We start from the raw sequence: 16,502 nt of genomic DNA on the forward strand, positions 1-16,502 counted from the left end.
CATCGATGCTTAAGTAATATCGAAAACATCGATGTTTTATTTTTCAACATCGATAAGCCATATGTAAGCAATGATAAATTCCATAAATCAGACAAATCATGTGCTTGCCAGCAACATCTTGTGTATATAAACGCACATTTAGCTAAATTGGCTAAATTATTACAGATCATAGGAGCTTCTCTAGTATTTACAGAGATATGAAAAACAGATGATTGTATGCAGTGTTGCATAACAGAAAGACCCGTTATGCGCGGCCCGTTTCGATAAATCTATTATGCGAACTTGCATTTAAAGCAGTCATCGACGTCCAGTCTTCTTGGAGAGCCAGCAACCGGTGTTTTGTATTTCTACATTCGCTTTGTGCAAGCCGTGCCGTTAGTTTCTACATTTTTTGCATTCAATTCTGTTTTGCCTTATTCTTCAATATGATTAAGGTAAGTTGAGGGGCTTGCCGTTATGGCCTTGATATTGCTAATTTCCAGAGCATTGGACCAGCCGGGTACAAAGTCCAATTAAGCCGTTTACTGTCGGAGGTACATACGTATAGACAAGAAGACATACATAATATATCTGTCTGTGTGTCTGCCGTGTACTTTGGCCGATTATCATATCAGACATTTGTATGTATGCATGTCGACATCTGCGATCTGAGCCTGAGGCACAGCATTATTGTTACACAATACAAAATTCCTCCACTGTCCCTATTTGCAGAACGTCGTATCTCTGGTTACCGGTGGCGCCTCTGGCTTGGGCCGTGCCACCGCAGAACGTCTGGCCAGACAGGGTGCCAGCGTGGTTCTGGCGGATCTGCCATCGTCCAATGGTAGCGAAGTGGCCAAGGAGCTGGGTGACAAAGTGGTGTTTGTGCCCGTGGATGTTAGTTCTGAACAGGATGTGACAGCCGCTGTGCAAACTGCGAAGGATAAGTTCGGTCGTCTAGATCTAACTGTAAACTGTGCTGGCACAGCTACCGCCGTGAAGACGTACAACTTCAACAAGAACGTTGCCCACAGACTGGAAGACTTTCAGCGTGTTATTAATGTGAACACCGTTGGCACGTTCAATGTCATCCGCCTGTCCGCTGGTCTAATGGGTGCCAATACCCCCAACCAGGATGGCCAACGTGGCGTCATCGTCAACACCGCCTCAGTTGCTGCTTTTGATGGTCAGATTGGCCAAGCAGCTTACTCTGCATCAAAAGCAGCCGTTGTTGGCATGACTTTGCCTATTGCGCGCGACTTGAGTACACAGGGAATTCGCATTTGCACCATTGCGCCCGGTCTGTTCAACACTCCCATGTTAGCTGCTCTTCCCGAAAAGGTCCGCACGTTCCTGGCCAAATCAATTCCCTTCCCCCAGCGTCTGGGTGATCCAAGCGAGTACGCTCAATTGGTTCAAGCTATTTACGAAAACCCGCTGCTTAACGGGGAAACCATACGCTTGGACGGCGCCCTGCGAATGATGCCCTAAACGTCTGGATACGGAGCTCAATCTGATCAGTGCTGCATTTATTAGGGTCATTCGGCGGCCTGCAATATTTTTTCTTTTTAACATTTTCGCGCAATTAGCGGTTAAGTTCAAAGTCTTCACGAATTATGTAATGTGTTTCACTTTTTTTCATTAATAAAAACGACACAAAAATGTATTGGACAAAATTTTTGAAATTCGAAAATTGCATTGGCGGCGCCGATAATTCCCGCGGAATTAGACAACACTGTTTGGCAATCCCACATCTACTTTTCATGCAGTGGCAACGTCGGCGCGGTAAGACCAACATAAATATATTACTAGATTTTTGCAGCAACTTTTCAAAAATGTATTAAAATGTTATAGTGTTGCGATAAAATATATAATGATAAAATATACACTTATTTGTCTTGTGTATCAAAAGAAACTGCAAATATGAAATGTTTTGAATTGTGCGAATTGCTATAAGCACTGCGCTCTCTGGGTAGTCTTCATAATGCGCCACCCGGAGAGGTTGTTTCAGTTATTTTTCGATAAATCAGCAGTTCGCAACGTTCGGTTGTTGTGTGAGAAGGAACGCTTTTAGTGTGTGTGAGTGTATTCTTTTTTTTTGTTTGGAAGACTACCGTGCGTTGATTACGTTCTTAGTCTCATCTCAGCTGTTGCTAAAACGATACGAGAACCAACAGTAAAACGTGAATCTAATATTGCAGAAGTATATAGAATACCCTGTACCGCAGGACGACATCGCCAATACATACCCCCACTCCACCCACGACTTTGAATTGTAACCATTGTTATTTTTGTTTTGTTCTTGTGCTGTTGCGCGTTACAAGAAGGCTTGGATTCGCTCCATTGTCTCCTATATAGACAGTGATTTGTAAATATAGATAAACATAAATGTGTGTGCATTAGGCTGTTGTGCAAATTATAAAACAATTAAATCTATTAACATCTTCGATATATATAACAACACTCATTATGGCAAGTCACATGTGCAAGTTGTATTATAACAATTTGCATACATACATATGTATGTATGTGTCTGGTCTGGCGCTCAAAAGGCAGCTGCATTTTGCCCGCTGGAGTTTCAAACTGCAAATCCTTTGATGTATGTACATAAGTGTGTCATGTTTGCGTAGGGGGTGTGTACTCATGCATGACATATACATACACACATTTGTACATATATATTGCTGATGTTGTTTTTTAGCAATACTTAGATTTGGTGACATGTTCGCCACAGGCCTTGTGATAAACTAGCTGACTAACTATCGCGGTTTATTTTTGTTCTTCTTCCCACTTAATTACTTTGTAGAGCAAAACTCATACATATGTGTATACTTACATAGACGGTAAAAAAACAACACAACAAACGCCTAGAGTCGCACATACTTATGTACATATATGAAAATACATACATTCGAATATACACACATGCATACATATGTATATATTTTGCGACGCAATTGAAAAGACATCAAAGGCCAAACAACGTTGCTATTTGTTGTTGTTGTTGTCTACATTTTTTTTTTTTGTTAGTTGGTTTTGTTATTATCACAACTTCATGCGCCGTGCGTGTGAACTCTTGACGCGTACGCTCTTATGGGTCTTTCGCTCACTTGCGCTCTCTTGACAGCAAGCGCTCTCACGCATAACCGGCGCCCCCATCACTGACCCCGACAGTCTGTGGGGGGTTTTACTAACGTGAAAAGTGTAAACAAATACACGCAAACAAGAGGTAAGGGGTGCTGTTCATTTCACAAGTTTCGACGTCAGCGGCAACGCGCTGCTTCCTTAAAGAAAGTCGCAATTAAAAGAATTTTCTTTGTTACGATTCCGATTGTTTTCATATATACATATTAAATGTTATTGTCGACGATGCGTCGCGCCCTGAAATATGGAATTTCGTATTTTGCAAAGATCCTAGATACAAACGTACGTACATACAAGTATGTACCTATTCTACAATAATAGACGCAACAAAAACAGCGGCAATTCTTTATTTTTGAGTTGTTGATGTTGTTTGGCACGAAATGGCTTTTCTTTTGGACTTTTGCATTTTTGGTAAAATGCCATATTTTGTATTATACTGCACAATCTAGTATATCATATTTACGCAGCAACTGTGGCAGCAACAGGAAAAGCAGCCAACATTAACATCTTGACCGTTTAAACGTTTGATCATTGTGAATTGCGTGTTAGAGGCGTGTAAATGGTGTTGGTGACATATTATTGTCAGATGTGTTGTTGTTTATGTTTACGGTGAACTGAAGATTTGCACTCGCGCACAGCTGATCGGTATCTATTGTCGATAACGATTCTTCTAACGTTCTTTTCGTGTTTTCTTATCGCAGGATTAAAACGCGCGAAACAGTTATAAATTAAACGTGAAGAAAATACGTAAATTACAAAGCTGCAACAAAAGAATATCTTACAGAGCTTGGGAGCAATATCAAAATGCTTAAAATACCAAGACCATCGCGGTCAATGCTTCAATGTGGCCTGGCAGCTCTTGCAACGGTACTGTTAATGTCCTGGTGAGTAAATTGCATTTTCTTAAATAAATATAAGGCGGCGTATTTGAAAGTGTCACTGAGATGATTAACAAGCACATTTATACACACCATCACACATGCATCAGAGCATATTTTTACTTTGTTTTTGTTTTTTATTTTTAAGTTTTTTGAAACTGTTAGCAGCAGAACTGGGTCACACTGTGCGTTAAGGTAGCTGCCACCAACAGCCACACAGTCCCCCCCAAATCGACAGTTTTAAACAGCAAGTGTAGAAAGAAGGCACAAAACAACATACATAAATATTCACATAAAAGATTACATACACCACTCATCAAATTATTAAATACACCATTTGGGTATGGGTTAGTAAGAAATAACCCTTTTAAAAAATCAATGAAACATGATGTACGAACATTAAGTATATACAAGTATGTATGTTATTGTGCTCTGTCCCCAAAGGGTAAACCAGTTTAGTGCGAATATATGACGTGATAAGACATGCAAGCATCTCAAAAAGTAAAAGAGCTATGTATGTATATACATGTGTATATTAAACTCCAATTAAGAAAGTATATAATTAGATGTCCGTACATATGTATGTATGTTTCATATACATATGTATGATTTATTTTGTTATTTTAATAATGTAATTCATAATACAATTATTCAAAATGTCTAAAGGGTTTTTAAAGCTTAGGTTACCTTATTAAAAGAAGGATATAAGCATACAAATTAAAACGCCTTTAGTTCATTTTTTATAGAGCACCTTTGGGGTATTTACCGTAAAATATTTAGTATGGAACATTGATCTTAGCTAGAAATTGTATCACTAAGATATACATATGTATGGTTTTTGTTTTGGGTTCAATGTTGTAAACATTATCTTCGACGCCTTGTGCGCCGCAGTTATATACTTTTTAGTTTGTCTTATAAAAACACCATATATTACGCCATTATTATACATATGTATATGCATATACACATGAGATCTACCATTCTTCCTTCTTCTACCATTATTCCTTATTCCTCCTATTGTTTGTTGCCAATAGGAAGGCATACTTATAATATTTTTTTTAATAGACGAGATAAATCCGTCCGATTTCCTATATGTATATTGATAAAATGGAACATCTCTCGCCAGGAAATTGATGGTGACGTGAAGCTAGCAAAGTTGCCATATTATTGTGATCAGATGTACATCTCTATACATATGTACATATGTATGTATGTATGCATCCTCATATATGTATCTGTATATAATAAAGAGCCGGCACAACGACCAAATCATCGCAATCGCGTCGCGTGGCCAATTGAAAAAGTTGCAATGTTTTATTTTAAGAATACATATATGTATATAAATATGTATGTATGTAATTATATATATATATATATATATATATATATATATGGATATGTAGGCAAGTATGTATGTATAGACTGCAATGTGTATGTACATATTTGTGTCAATATAGTTGTCCACACACACACTATCCCATTCACGCACACACATACATATATACAAATATTTTTATAGATATATGTACATATATATGTATGTACTCGCACTTATTTGTGTCTCATTCTGTACGTGCCTTACACCTTCGTTTTGGCCTGCCCATCCCCATCATTTTGAGAACAGAGACGCGTGCATTTTTCGCTGCTTTTGTGGGTTTGTGTTGTCATTTTCGTTGTTGGTCGGGCTTTTTATTTACGTACGTACATACATACATACATATGTATATATGTGGATGTGCATTTATAAAAATGTCATTCCATGTGGGCCACCAACCATCCCAGCCCAGCCTTCAGCATTTATACAATTTTGTATGGCGCAATTAACTATAAAAAAGAAAGAGGGAAATAAATAATTTGAACACAGCTTCTGTGGTACGATATGTTCCCATTACAACAACAGCAACGAATGTTAATGGCCAAAATGATTGGCAAAAATATCGTATGTATGAGTATGCGACTATCTATGTACATGCATATTAGCTCATATAATAGTATATACTCGTATGTATACCTATAGATGATTCTGAAATGTATAGTTGATGCTGTTAGGCACACAGATGCGTTGTTTGTATACAAGTATTAAACAATTTTCGATAAAAATGTAATGATTCAACGATTGAGTTAAAAACTTCAAAAAAGATTTAGCTACCTTCAATGAAATGTTTCCTTTAAATCCTATGGGAAGTTTTTGTCAACCTCTGCCCACTAAGGGGAAATATAGCAGAAGCTTTATATTTTAACACAAATGAAGCTTGGCATTAGAAAAAATGCTACAATCGGTTTTATAGCTAGTATAAATTATTTAACTCGCGAACTTCGACCATTGGCTTTTAAATAGTTTACTGAAACATACGGAAGATGTTTAGTTTGATTATTTTTGTCTTATAAGCAAAAATTGGAAGGAAGGAATTTAATCAGACAGCTTTAAAAAATCTTGATATCAGTTGTATAAGCCCAGTCGCAAGATCCGCTGCTTTTGGAAATTGGTCACTCATTACCTCATCATTTTTAACGAAGCTTTGGTTAAAAGAGAAGCAAACGAAAGCTTCACGAAAATGTAAAAACTTTTAAATATTTATATAAACATTGAAAATGATCAAGGCATAGCATTGCTTATAAAAACATTTTTGGGAATTCTGATTCTTTTTGAAACAAACATTATTAAAAGTGAAGGTAATAACAGTATTTTAAATTTTCTATTTCCCATTACGATTAAACTAAACCAACATTTTTCGATTTGGAAGAACTAATTCAGCGAAATCGAGCTCTAAGCTAATCTGCTGGTTTGGTTAGATCGTCAACCATTCCCATTCCCTAAATATTTTGGCTTTCTCTAATATTTTTACCATAAAGCCATACAAAACCGTTTCATAATTACAAGACACTTTGTTTAAGAACTATTTGATTTAAGTGCAACGTTAATATCGCTTCAATAAAAAATAGTTAATTAATATTAGGTATGGCCTCTATTGACCCCGACACTTTAAAGTATATATTTTTATTACGATTTAGACATGTCCGTTAGTTTGTCCGCCACGTTGATAAAACTCGGTGTGTAGACTCTTTTTCCCGTCAAACCTGGTTGTTTTTGAAATCCAATTGCGGGAAAAACGAAGCGGGAGGTCAGTTTCTTTTTTTAGAATTGCCAACACCTGCCCACCGCTAATGAAATTAGAAATTAATTGAAGTGGGAGGAGAGGACGCAAAATCACAATCACATTTTTATACTATGTATAAGGTTTGTGCAGAGTAGAAGAAGAAAGCATCTCCGACCCCATAGAGTATATACATATATTCCTAATCAGCATGACCGTCTAGATCTAGATCGATCTAGACATGTCCTTCCGTGTGTCCGTCTGAATGAACGCCTGAATTTCAAAAACGGCTGAGCGCACATCAACCAAACTGGGTAGATGCTCCTATTCCTAAGGCAACACGAGCTTAATTTAATTTTCTGATGCCCATTCTCTACACTACAGAATTTCATCAAAACTGTCCATATTTCAAAATCCAAACTGTGCTCTTGTAATCTGTATACAATTATCTAGTTTTGTTAAGTCTAAGAAAAATTATTAGTAAAACTATTTTACGCTAGTAGGTTTGTCTGAGAATAGGGTATTTCACTTTCGGTCTTGATGGACTATAGCGTTCTCTCTTGTTATTATCAGTGGTCAGCTGTAAACACAAATGAGATCAAAAGTGTTTACTTCCAATGCCTCCACACACACCTACCTACTTGTTTATACACACACACCTGTACATACATATGTATGTATGTAAATACAATCCGAGTGCCCTTAACTAGAGAGGTAAGGTTGTTTAGCTTTCTGTCTGCCAAATTCTGACGCTACCCACGATTCAAGTTTATCAGCTGATTGCTCTGCCATTTGTGCAATATGAAGGAATCCCGATTTAAATTTCGGGTTTTTAAATTTTTTATTTTGTTTAATTGCCCGCCCGTTACTTTGTACCGTTTTGTCGCGCTGCGAGTGGCAACTAATCAAGTGCAAAGTGCGAATTGGCTGCGCAAAACAAATGCCATGATAATTAATTAGACAGTTTTGAAAGCAAAACAAGTAGATGGCGACGGCAGCTACACACACATACATACATGCATGCATATACACGTGTATATGAATATACATATGTATGTATGTATGTATGTATGTATGTATGTATGTATGTATGTATGTATGTAAGATTTAAGGCAAAGTAAACACAATGCGAATTGCTAGGCAACCAAATAACAACCATCAAGTCGTAGTTGGTGCCACCGCACAGTGGTGGCAAATTTATGGTTCCAGCATCATTAAGTTCTTCGGACAACTCATATCAGTATCTAATTAAAGTCACAGGGTTGGAGTTACAGCTTAAAAATGTTTGCATTCATTGTCACACCAAATCTACGTGTAGACAGGCAAGCAATTTGCAATAAATTTAAAAAAAATTGATAAAGTTTTTATGAATTACATACATACTATATGTACTTGCTTTTAAAAGCAACTAAAAAACTAGAAAAATGAACCAATACTACAAATCATACATATAAGTACCATGCGCTTTTTAGCAATACAATATGGACCAACATAGTATTCTCTTTTTTGTAATATAATTTGTTTTAATATTCTTTTCCGAGAAAGACTCTATAGAAATTACTTCCAAGTTAGTTATAATTAAGCCAAGCTTAAAGGATAATTAAACATCGAAAATCTGCATAAACAACTGAAAAGATTAACGTAAATTAAAAAAATTATTCACGTGACACTACAAGGAGCTACTTTCCAAAACTTAAGTGCGGAAACAGCTTGTTCTTTTAAATATTAATTAATATTAGTAACAAGCTACCTTAATTTGGGTGATCAAAACCCATAATTGATCATTTGTGAACTACGAAAAATAATAGTTCAATTGAAGGTTGGCTACGAAATTAAAAATCGAGAAAAATCGAAAAGATTTTGCAAACACTTCGTCACATTTCTTATATCCTAATAACGTATTTTAATAACATTCTAAAATTTGATCCCAATCATTTTACTGGTTGATGTTTTCTTCTAAATGACCTTTTTCTTTTTATATGGAAATCTGTTTTAAACTCGAACATTTAATCCAAACTAAAGACCGCATTAACATCCGTTTTTTAAGGAAAGCTAATATAGTTTAAATGGAATCGCGTCATTTTCTGTGAGGTAATGGATTTGTAAAACACAGCGAACAGTGAAAGATCTTTAGAGGTTTGTAGTTCATATCAATATAAAAGAGGAAACAATCGGACTTTAATTTTATTCAAAGAACTAGAACTTAATGCACAGTTTCTAAATCACTGTGCACAGCTGCTGCTTAGCTTAGCTGAGCGGAATTTTTCAACATTTTTGAAGTTCAGAACGTCTGAAGGCACAATTAAAAGAAATATGCATACGACAAGCGGCAAACAACGACGACGAACACACTTGTTTGACCAGCTTCGAGAACTCATAGGAGACGCCAGACAGCCAGCTGAGCTTGCTTCCTGCTCGAACATGTTTGTGATGCCCAAAAAAAGAAGCAGCAACAACAACCACATGCCTTTCATATGTGGTTGTTGTTGCTTTTTTTTGCCCTGTTTAACAATCATTAGCCAGCTATCAATAATTATGAACAAACCACGTTTAGTTGAATTCGCGCGTTTGCCAAACTTTTTCTTGTAGTCTCCGAGGGAGTGCTGGCCTCAGTTACCAACCACCCGCCATAACCTTCAGTTCATTTTGAAGCTCCACCTTGCGAATCTATTTACTACAATCGCCTCCTCTATCCCCTCTCTCCCTCTCTCTGTGTTGCTTGCAGGGTGCGACCGCTTGGAGTTTTATTCCTGGGTCTGTTCAGCTATTGGCTCTATTGGACACGCTGCAGTTTTCGCATAGTACTGACCCCGGAGCTGCGACACAAATACGAGAATTGGCTTCACCGCGCCAGCGACTGGAAACGCAATTCCCCGACCATGTTCTGTTTGGTGAGCAGCGGGTGCCTGGGCACACTTGCCATACTCGGCCATCTGATATCTGGGTCCACCCTGGTGCTAACATTGCTGGTTCTCTCGGCCCTAATTTCGACCAAATACAACTTTAAATTATTAAAAATCGAACACAAAGGTGAGTAGCGTCATAAACCTTAGATAGATGGATAGAAAAGAGCATTTCCAGCATTTCGTAGAATATTCAGTTTATTGTTTCCAAGATATGGCTAGAAAAGTTAGTGCCATCAATCGTTTATTTTATTCAGTGCTGATCAAAACATTGGAATCACACCACTACTAGACAGCTGCCATAGAACCAACTGTTTAGTTTCTGCCAAAAAGGGGGAATACGAGTTTTTTCGATTGTTTCGATGAAAGAAATCTTTACGCATTAATTGAATATTTTCCACCACAAACCATCTGAAATGATCAGTTGTAAAAAGTATTGGGGATCATATACTAGGACTCTGTCATTAAGACTCTTGACAACTGTTTAGAGGGTCTCTTAAATAAAATTCTGTGTTTATATGTACGTATGTATGTTTGAAGCTTCTGTAGTCCAAATCTATGATGAGCTAAAGAAATCATCTTTGGATTTTTATAAAACCCACTGCACTCTTTATTTTCCCTTTCATTGCAATGTACAAGAAATGCAAGCCATGCTCTTTATTTGAATGTTTGTTGTAATTTAAAAAAATAAATAAATAAAAAAGTACATAAATAAAACTAACCCGTGTCGTTGCAGACTTCCAATGGTCCGAGAAGCTCAACTACAATAGCACCGAAGCCGAGCTAGAGGACGAATTCATGCCCGATGCAACCGAATCGAATTTATTTGTGCTGGAACGTGCCAGCAATGTGGCGACCATCAGTTCACCCACCGATGCGGACGATGAGGAGGAACGCAGCGATGAAATACCCTCAGAGCTGCTCATACCAGATCGCATACCCGAAATCGATGAGCATTCAACAGATGAGGATGATGAGCTAATTCCGACAGCGCGGAAACAAACACAACTTACATCGGGACAGCAGTCAGCACTTGAATATGAGAAACAGCCGAGTCCCGAGGCCGCAAAGGCAGCCGCCAATCCCAATCCTATTGAGTTTCGCAAGGGGCATTTCAAGCGAGACTCATCGTTGTCCACCACGTCGTCATCGTCGGAAGAGAGTTTGTCCAAGGGCTTGCAATTTCCTGATCACACAAGCGTCGACGCAAGTGCTCCGGCACTGCGGCAGCTGAACGCTGGCGAGGCGACACACCAGGCGGCAATACCGTCAACGTCGTCCTCAGGTGAGGTTAGTGATCTCTTGGCGCTGGCGGTGAAAAGCCAAACCCAGGCCCTGCTCGCCAACAGCAGCAAAATCTTGCCCAGCTTGATCTCAGGTCTGGCGCAGTGGGGTCCTGGTGGCGCCGCCGGTCCTGGCTCTGTGGACACCACAGATGCAGCCCTGAAACATCGTGTAGTCACTGCTCTGGACTCATCGGATGAGAGTGACTTTGAAATACTCGAATCGGATGATTTCAAGTAAATATCATGTGTGTCGCCCTCGTGCATCCGCCCGACGTCCGGACTGCACTAAAGTGTATTACATACTATAACTTAACTACATACATATACACACACATATAAATATATATATACAAGTATATACAACAAAAAAGGACCCAATAAAAAGTCAAGCTGGTCTCTGGTCGGTCGTAAAACCGTTTGATAAAAAGCTCTGGAACATTTAGAGATTTACACGCCATATATATATGTATGAACGCTACTACTTCTTTATCTCTTTCACTAACTGGACAAAAAACATACATATATATTCACTAGTTTTATGCGAAGCTGAAAATGAATGAGTTCGAATTAATTGAAATTATATTTAAAAAAAAAAAAGAAAAGAAATACACAAATTTGTATTTTAGGTTTCGTAACTTTCTGCCGATTTGATCTGTTTGTGCTTGTCAATTACTTATTGAAGTTAAATCTGTGTTTAAGAATTTCATGATTGAATGTAATTTAAATGGAATAACAAAAACAAATAATGCAATAACTGTACATATACATAAATATATAGATATATATATATATGTATATATCATACACATATTTAACTGTGCATTGTTGCTATGCCCCCAATATAGTTGCATTAAGCTGCTTTAACTGAACAGTCCCAACAATCCCCACACAAAATTGAAACTAGGCTCACAATCTAAACAAAATTAAATACATTTATGAAACTTAGGTCGGTTCTACCGATTTCATCGTATAATGTGCCCAGCGCCAGCGTTTTACGTGCGACTTTTGTCGCTTACCGCCCGGCACATCATATTGAGTTCAATATACATATATATACATATATAAATATTTTTTTGCTAAATATATTTTAAGTTGTAATTTTATTTGCGAAAACAAAACTAAATGTGATTTTATAAAACAAAAGAAACTAAAATAAAAATCAAAAAGACCTCCAATAAATTTCGATATCGTCAGATGCTTTTGTTCAACACAGAGGTCAAGGTCAACTAAGGTCATCATCATTTGGAATCGTTAAAAGAGTATCAGCCGTTTCTTCAGTTTTAGCTATGGCTTCACAGCTGGTTGTTATTGTAGTAGCTTCAGGTTCTTCAGTCTCCTTTCCCACGGCCTTGGCCTTGGCGCCCTTCCGCAAAGGAATCGTGGCCAGAATTGCATCCGTCCATGGCTGATCCGAGGCCACGCGCGTGAGAAGCTCAAACACTGGAAGCGGAGAGTAATGCATATTATATATTAAGATATATAAAAGCTATACAAATAAAAAATGCATGTATTTCCAAAACTAAGCTTTTTCAATCTTCAATCAATCTTTTCAATTTTCGGGACAATCTTTTCTAATAAATTCCAGCTCATGGATTCTCCATATTTTGAAGTTGAATTCTAATATAAATTTCGGCCTTTTTCAACTAATTTGATAATTTATGAGTTCATATGCAGAAGTAGTAGCTTTTTTACTCACCATGGTACGTGCTGAGGACGGAACGCGTCTTCATATCTACATGCTCGCTGAGCGGCAAGCGTGCAGTGGCCAAGCCAGCATCTGTGGCCCGTTTGTGACATAAGCCCTTAAAATGATTGTGATCCACCAGGCCACCAATCACGTATGTGAGATCAGGACGCAGTTTGTCCAGCACTGTGCTGGATTCACATGTCAAGTAAACCAGCTGCGCCTTGTCGCACAGCTGTGTGTGATCACTATCGAAATGATAGCTAACATTCCAGTTCTCCCAGCCATCATTCTTTTTGAAGGACTCGTGTATGTGCCCATTGCGCTTGATGCCTGTGAAGTGGAGGCGACACGGCTGTGCCGAACGTCGGTTGATAGTGTAGATGCGCAGGCACTGCTTCACACACTTGGCTATGTCGCGCTCCTGCATTAGCTCATCATAATCCAAGTCGATGGCCACAGTAATGGCGGGGGCATTGGGGGCAACGCTCGTTTGACGCCGTTTGAGCTCCTTGCGTGAGGGACCGACACGTATCGGCAGTCCTTGCTCCTTGGCCAATTGACGCTTCTGTTTCTTGCGTTCGCGCTCCTTTGCCCGCCGCAATTTGCGTTGCTCCGTATATTCGGCTAATTTTTTTGCCTTCTTCGCCTGGTTTTTGCTGAGAGGCTTAGCGGGCGTTGTGCCCGGACAATTGCTAAGACTGACAGACGTTGGCTCCAACTTTTGGTCCTCGGCGTCCATGTCCATCCTCACAGCTGTCAGTGTTGCGTTGCCAACTAAATGTAAACACACGTGTTGCGGTTAAGCAGATCAGCTGATTTCTTGTAGAGTTGCCACAAAGCTCCACGCAATACGAAAGAGAAATCGCTGATAATTGTGCCGGTCGACATACAAATAGTTGAAAAAAGCACAAATTTACAAATAACCTAGTCGTTTCATAAAACCTTATCAAGCTGAAAACCTACAACATCCACAGTAGACATACACATTTTTGATTTGTCAACAAAACAAAACAGCAAGCGGCACTGCCTGTGTTGTGTATTGGTTGTGTGTATACAAAATTTTAAGAACTGGAGCAGCAGCCATGGTTATGGTAACGGTTGCATTGTTAACACGCCTACGTCTACTCAGCGCTCCACAGCGCACATTGGGTTTCGGCTTCCTGCGCCTACTGCAGGCAACGCACACAGCAAGATCCAGTCTCACTGCTAGATGCCTTAGCGTTGGATTATTGGGCCGCAACAACAACAACAACTATGACAAGGGCAATAAACGCGATGCGTTTATGTTGGCATTGCAACAGCAACAACAGCTTGTTATCAAATGCCGCAACTATGCACGCCTCAGCACAAAATCCTCCGCCCATTGTGCCAACAAAACGGACGCCAAATCCTCGTCCACAGCAGCTGCCGATCTTTTTGGGGAGTCTGCTAACATGGGATTATTTGCTAAATTCAAGCATATGTATAAACAGTATTGGTACGTGCTTATACCAGTTCATGTGTTGACATCAGTTGGTTGGTTTGGCGGTTTCTACTATTTATCTAAGAGGTAAGCCACAATATGATTCATAGCTGACTACACTTAATATCCATTTATACATTCTAGCGGTGTCGATGTGCCCGCATTGTTGCAATATGTACATCTCAGTGAGACAATCATTGAGAAGGTGCAGGGCTCCGACATGGGACACTATGCCATTGCCTATCTTTGCTATAAAGTAGCCACGCCACTGCGATATGCACTCACATTGGGTAAGCTTGAAACTAAGTCCAATATCGATTATATGCGACTATATACATATGTTTGTTTATTTGCGTCGGCAGGGGGCACTACGGTGTCCATCAAGTATCTTGTTCAGGCTGGCCACATTAAGCCCATACCCAGCAAAAGTCAACTTTTGAAAATGTACGAAGATAAGAAGGCAACGCGGGCTAGTGCCAAAGCTGACAAGGCCGAGAAGGACGAGTCTTCGCAATCAAATCACAAATGATGGCGAGGCAGAGGCGCTATTGTCGTCGCCTCCGCCCACAAAGCTAGTGCGCTGCCATTGCTGGCGTTGGGCATGGGCGCTTGCAGGCGTCGTTCAGTTGGCTTGTTATGTTATTTGTTAAACTGTTGCTTGTCGCTCTGTATGCGTCGGCGTTGGTGCTCTTCAATGTCCTTAATCCACACTTTAAAACCATGCGATCAACACTCAATGCTAATGCCGCCAGACGCATGCCGAAAGATAAAAGCCCATACACGCGCATAATGCATCTGATGAAAGGAAACATATATATTTTGTAATAGTTAAAATACCTATGTATGTAGTTTTTCTTAGTTACGAAATTGTTGGCTGCCGCGTGCATGTCAAGGAGCACGTACACACAGGCACATACAAACACACACACACCCACACACTAGACCCCACTAAGGGAGGGCATGCCGCTACAGCATACATAATGCATACATATGTAATTTATATTTTGTAACTGTAATTATAAAAGTTGTAAAAACAATAACTTTTCGAATTGGTCGTTAAAAACAATACCATAAATTTCGTGATGAGCTTTAAAAAGCGTTTTTTTATTTATCAATTCGATATGAGCTCCGTAAAACGTCTGATAACCGATATACCCTCGCAGCACTTATCGGCTATTTATCGGTGATAATAAAACGATAGTTCTGATTCAAATATATTTTAGCGTTTTATTTCATGCTGCATATATATTTTAGTGCTTGCATATACCCAAAGAAACAACAGTTTGTTTATGAATTTATTTTTGCATTTTATTTTTTGTGTTTTTTTTTAACGTTAGTAAAATATCCAACAATTATATTTTTAACTAATAGTTAAGCCAGAAAAAAATATATAGAGTAGTTGATGTTTCCTTTCTTTTACAAATAACTTATGTGGCTTGACTTCTTTTTATATATGCTCTCTGTGTATTTGTGAGTGTAGTGTTTAATTTTCTCGCTCTCTAACATTATGTACATACAAATGTATATTCAATTCTGTTATATTTCTCTATATACGAGTTTGTGTGTGTCTGTGTATTTGCTTTTTTTTTTTTTGTATATGTCATTTACATAAATACAATAAATAAATAAATATATATATTTTATAAATAAAACGGGCAACAAAATAGTTTGAAATTAAGTCGAGAGGTTTTAACAAAATATTTGTGGTGGTGGCAGGTATTTCGGGAGTAGAGTACGGTAAATCATAAATAAGCATAATAACATATGAAACACATACATATACATATAATTAAATAAAAAGTGTGGTTTCAATTTAAAATGAATTTAACAATCATCATCTAACATAAGTATATAGCATTAAGTAGCTCTTTCTCCCTCTCTATCTTCATTCATTCATATATGGTATATTATATATATATATAACTTTGAGACTAGTTTGGTTTTCAAAACGAACATAGCATGCGGCATTATTTTATGTAATTATGAAAATAAAAAATATATGTAAAAACAAAACAACAAAAAAAAATATATATATTATAACAAAGAACGGTTGCACTGTTTTTATTTG

General features: G+C 38.2%; 4 protein-coding genes across 6 annotated transcripts; 3 read left to right on the forward strand and 1 right to left on the reverse strand.

The window, feature by feature from the left end:
• Positions 1-291: 291 nt before the first annotated feature.
• LOC115626742 (3-hydroxyacyl-CoA dehydrogenase type-2) lies at positions 292-1,645 on the forward strand. The gene is made up of 2 exons (XM_030522193.1): positions 292-434; positions 712-1,645. The coding sequence occupies exons 1-2, from the start codon at positions 426-428 to the stop codon at positions 1,468-1,470; spliced, it is 768 nt and encodes a 255-aa protein (XP_030378053.1). The 5' UTR covers positions 292-425; the 3' UTR covers positions 1,471-1,645.
• A 280-nt stretch (positions 1,646-1,925) lies between these two features.
• Positions 1,926-11,698, forward strand: LOC115626735. 3 transcript variants are annotated; one of them, XM_030522183.1, is made up of 4 exons: positions 1,926-2,058; positions 3,825-4,007; positions 9,822-10,126; positions 10,736-11,698. In XM_030522183.1, the coding sequence occupies exons 2-4, from the start codon at positions 3,928-3,930 to the stop codon at positions 11,521-11,523; spliced, it is 1,173 nt and encodes a 390-aa protein (XP_030378043.1). In that variant the 5' UTR covers positions 1,926-2,058; positions 3,825-3,927; the 3' UTR covers positions 11,524-11,698. The 3 variants fall into 3 exon arrangements, with proteins under 3 accessions (XP_030378043.1, XP_030378042.1, XP_030378044.1); XM_030522182.1 differs by lacking the exon at positions 1,926-2,058 and adding an exon at positions 2,140-2,254; XM_030522184.1 differs by lacking the exon at positions 1,926-2,058 and adding an exon at positions 2,145-2,162.
• A 668-nt stretch (positions 11,699-12,366) lies between these two features.
• On the reverse strand, positions 12,367-13,830 carry LOC115626736 (tRNA methyltransferase 10 homolog A). The gene is made up of 2 exons (XM_030522185.1): positions 12,982-13,830; positions 12,367-12,725 (listed from the first exon to the last, which is right to left on the reverse strand). The coding sequence occupies exons 1-2, from the start codon at positions 13,715-13,717 to the stop codon at positions 12,508-12,510; spliced, it is 954 nt and encodes a 317-aa protein (XP_030378045.1). The 5' UTR covers positions 13,718-13,830; the 3' UTR covers positions 12,367-12,507.
• A 40-nt stretch (positions 13,831-13,870) lies between these two features.
• On the forward strand, positions 13,871-15,530 carry LOC115626737 (uncharacterized protein C18orf19 homolog A). Its single transcript, XM_030522186.1, has 3 exons — positions 13,871-14,521; positions 14,579-14,724; positions 14,797-15,530. Exons 1-3 carry the CDS (start codon positions 14,055-14,057, stop codon positions 14,961-14,963), a joined length of 780 nt encoding a protein of 259 aa, XP_030378046.1. The 5' UTR covers positions 13,871-14,054; the 3' UTR covers positions 14,964-15,530.
• The last annotated feature ends 972 nt before the right edge of the window (positions 15,531-16,502 follow it).

Source organism: Scaptodrosophila lebanonensis, unplaced genomic scaffold (assembly GCF_003285725.1).
Source record: "Scaptodrosophila lebanonensis strain 11010-0011.00,11010-0021.00 unplaced genomic scaffold, SlebRS2 tig00000089-arrow-pilon, whole genome shotgun sequence".
Taxonomy (NCBI): domain Eukaryota; kingdom Metazoa; phylum Arthropoda; class Insecta; order Diptera; family Drosophilidae; genus Scaptodrosophila; species Scaptodrosophila lebanonensis.

Coding starts and splice junctions, on each gene's coding strand:
- LOC115626737 (XM_030522186.1), top strand. CDS start 14,055: ATGGTTATGGTAACGGTTGCATTGTTAACACGCCTACGTCTACTCAGC. Junction 14,522..14,578: donor TTCTACTATTTATCTAAGAG/GTAAGCCACAAT, acceptor TATACATTCTAG/CGGTGTCGATGTGCCCGCAT. Junction 14,725..14,796: donor GCGATATGCACTCACATTGG/GTAAGCTTGAAA, acceptor TTGCGTCGGCAG/GGGGCACTACGGTGTCCATC.
- LOC115626735 (XM_030522183.1), top strand. CDS start 3,928: ATGCTTAAAATACCAAGACCATCGCGGTCAATGCTTCAATGTGGCCTG. Junction 4,008..9,821: donor ACGGTACTGTTAATGTCCTG/GTGAGTAAATTG, acceptor TGTTGCTTGCAG/GGTGCGACCGCTTGGAGTTT. Junction 10,127..10,735: donor ATTAAAAATCGAACACAAAG/GTGAGTAGCGTC, acceptor GTGTCGTTGCAG/ACTTCCAATGGTCCGAGAAG.
- LOC115626736 (XM_030522185.1), bottom strand. CDS start 13,717: ATGGACATGGACGCCGAGGACCAAAAGTTGGAGCCAACGTCTGTCAGT. Junction 12,726..12,981: donor CGTCCTCAGCACGTACCATG/GTGAGTAAAAAA, acceptor CTCCGCTTCCAG/TGTTTGAGCTTCTCACGCGC.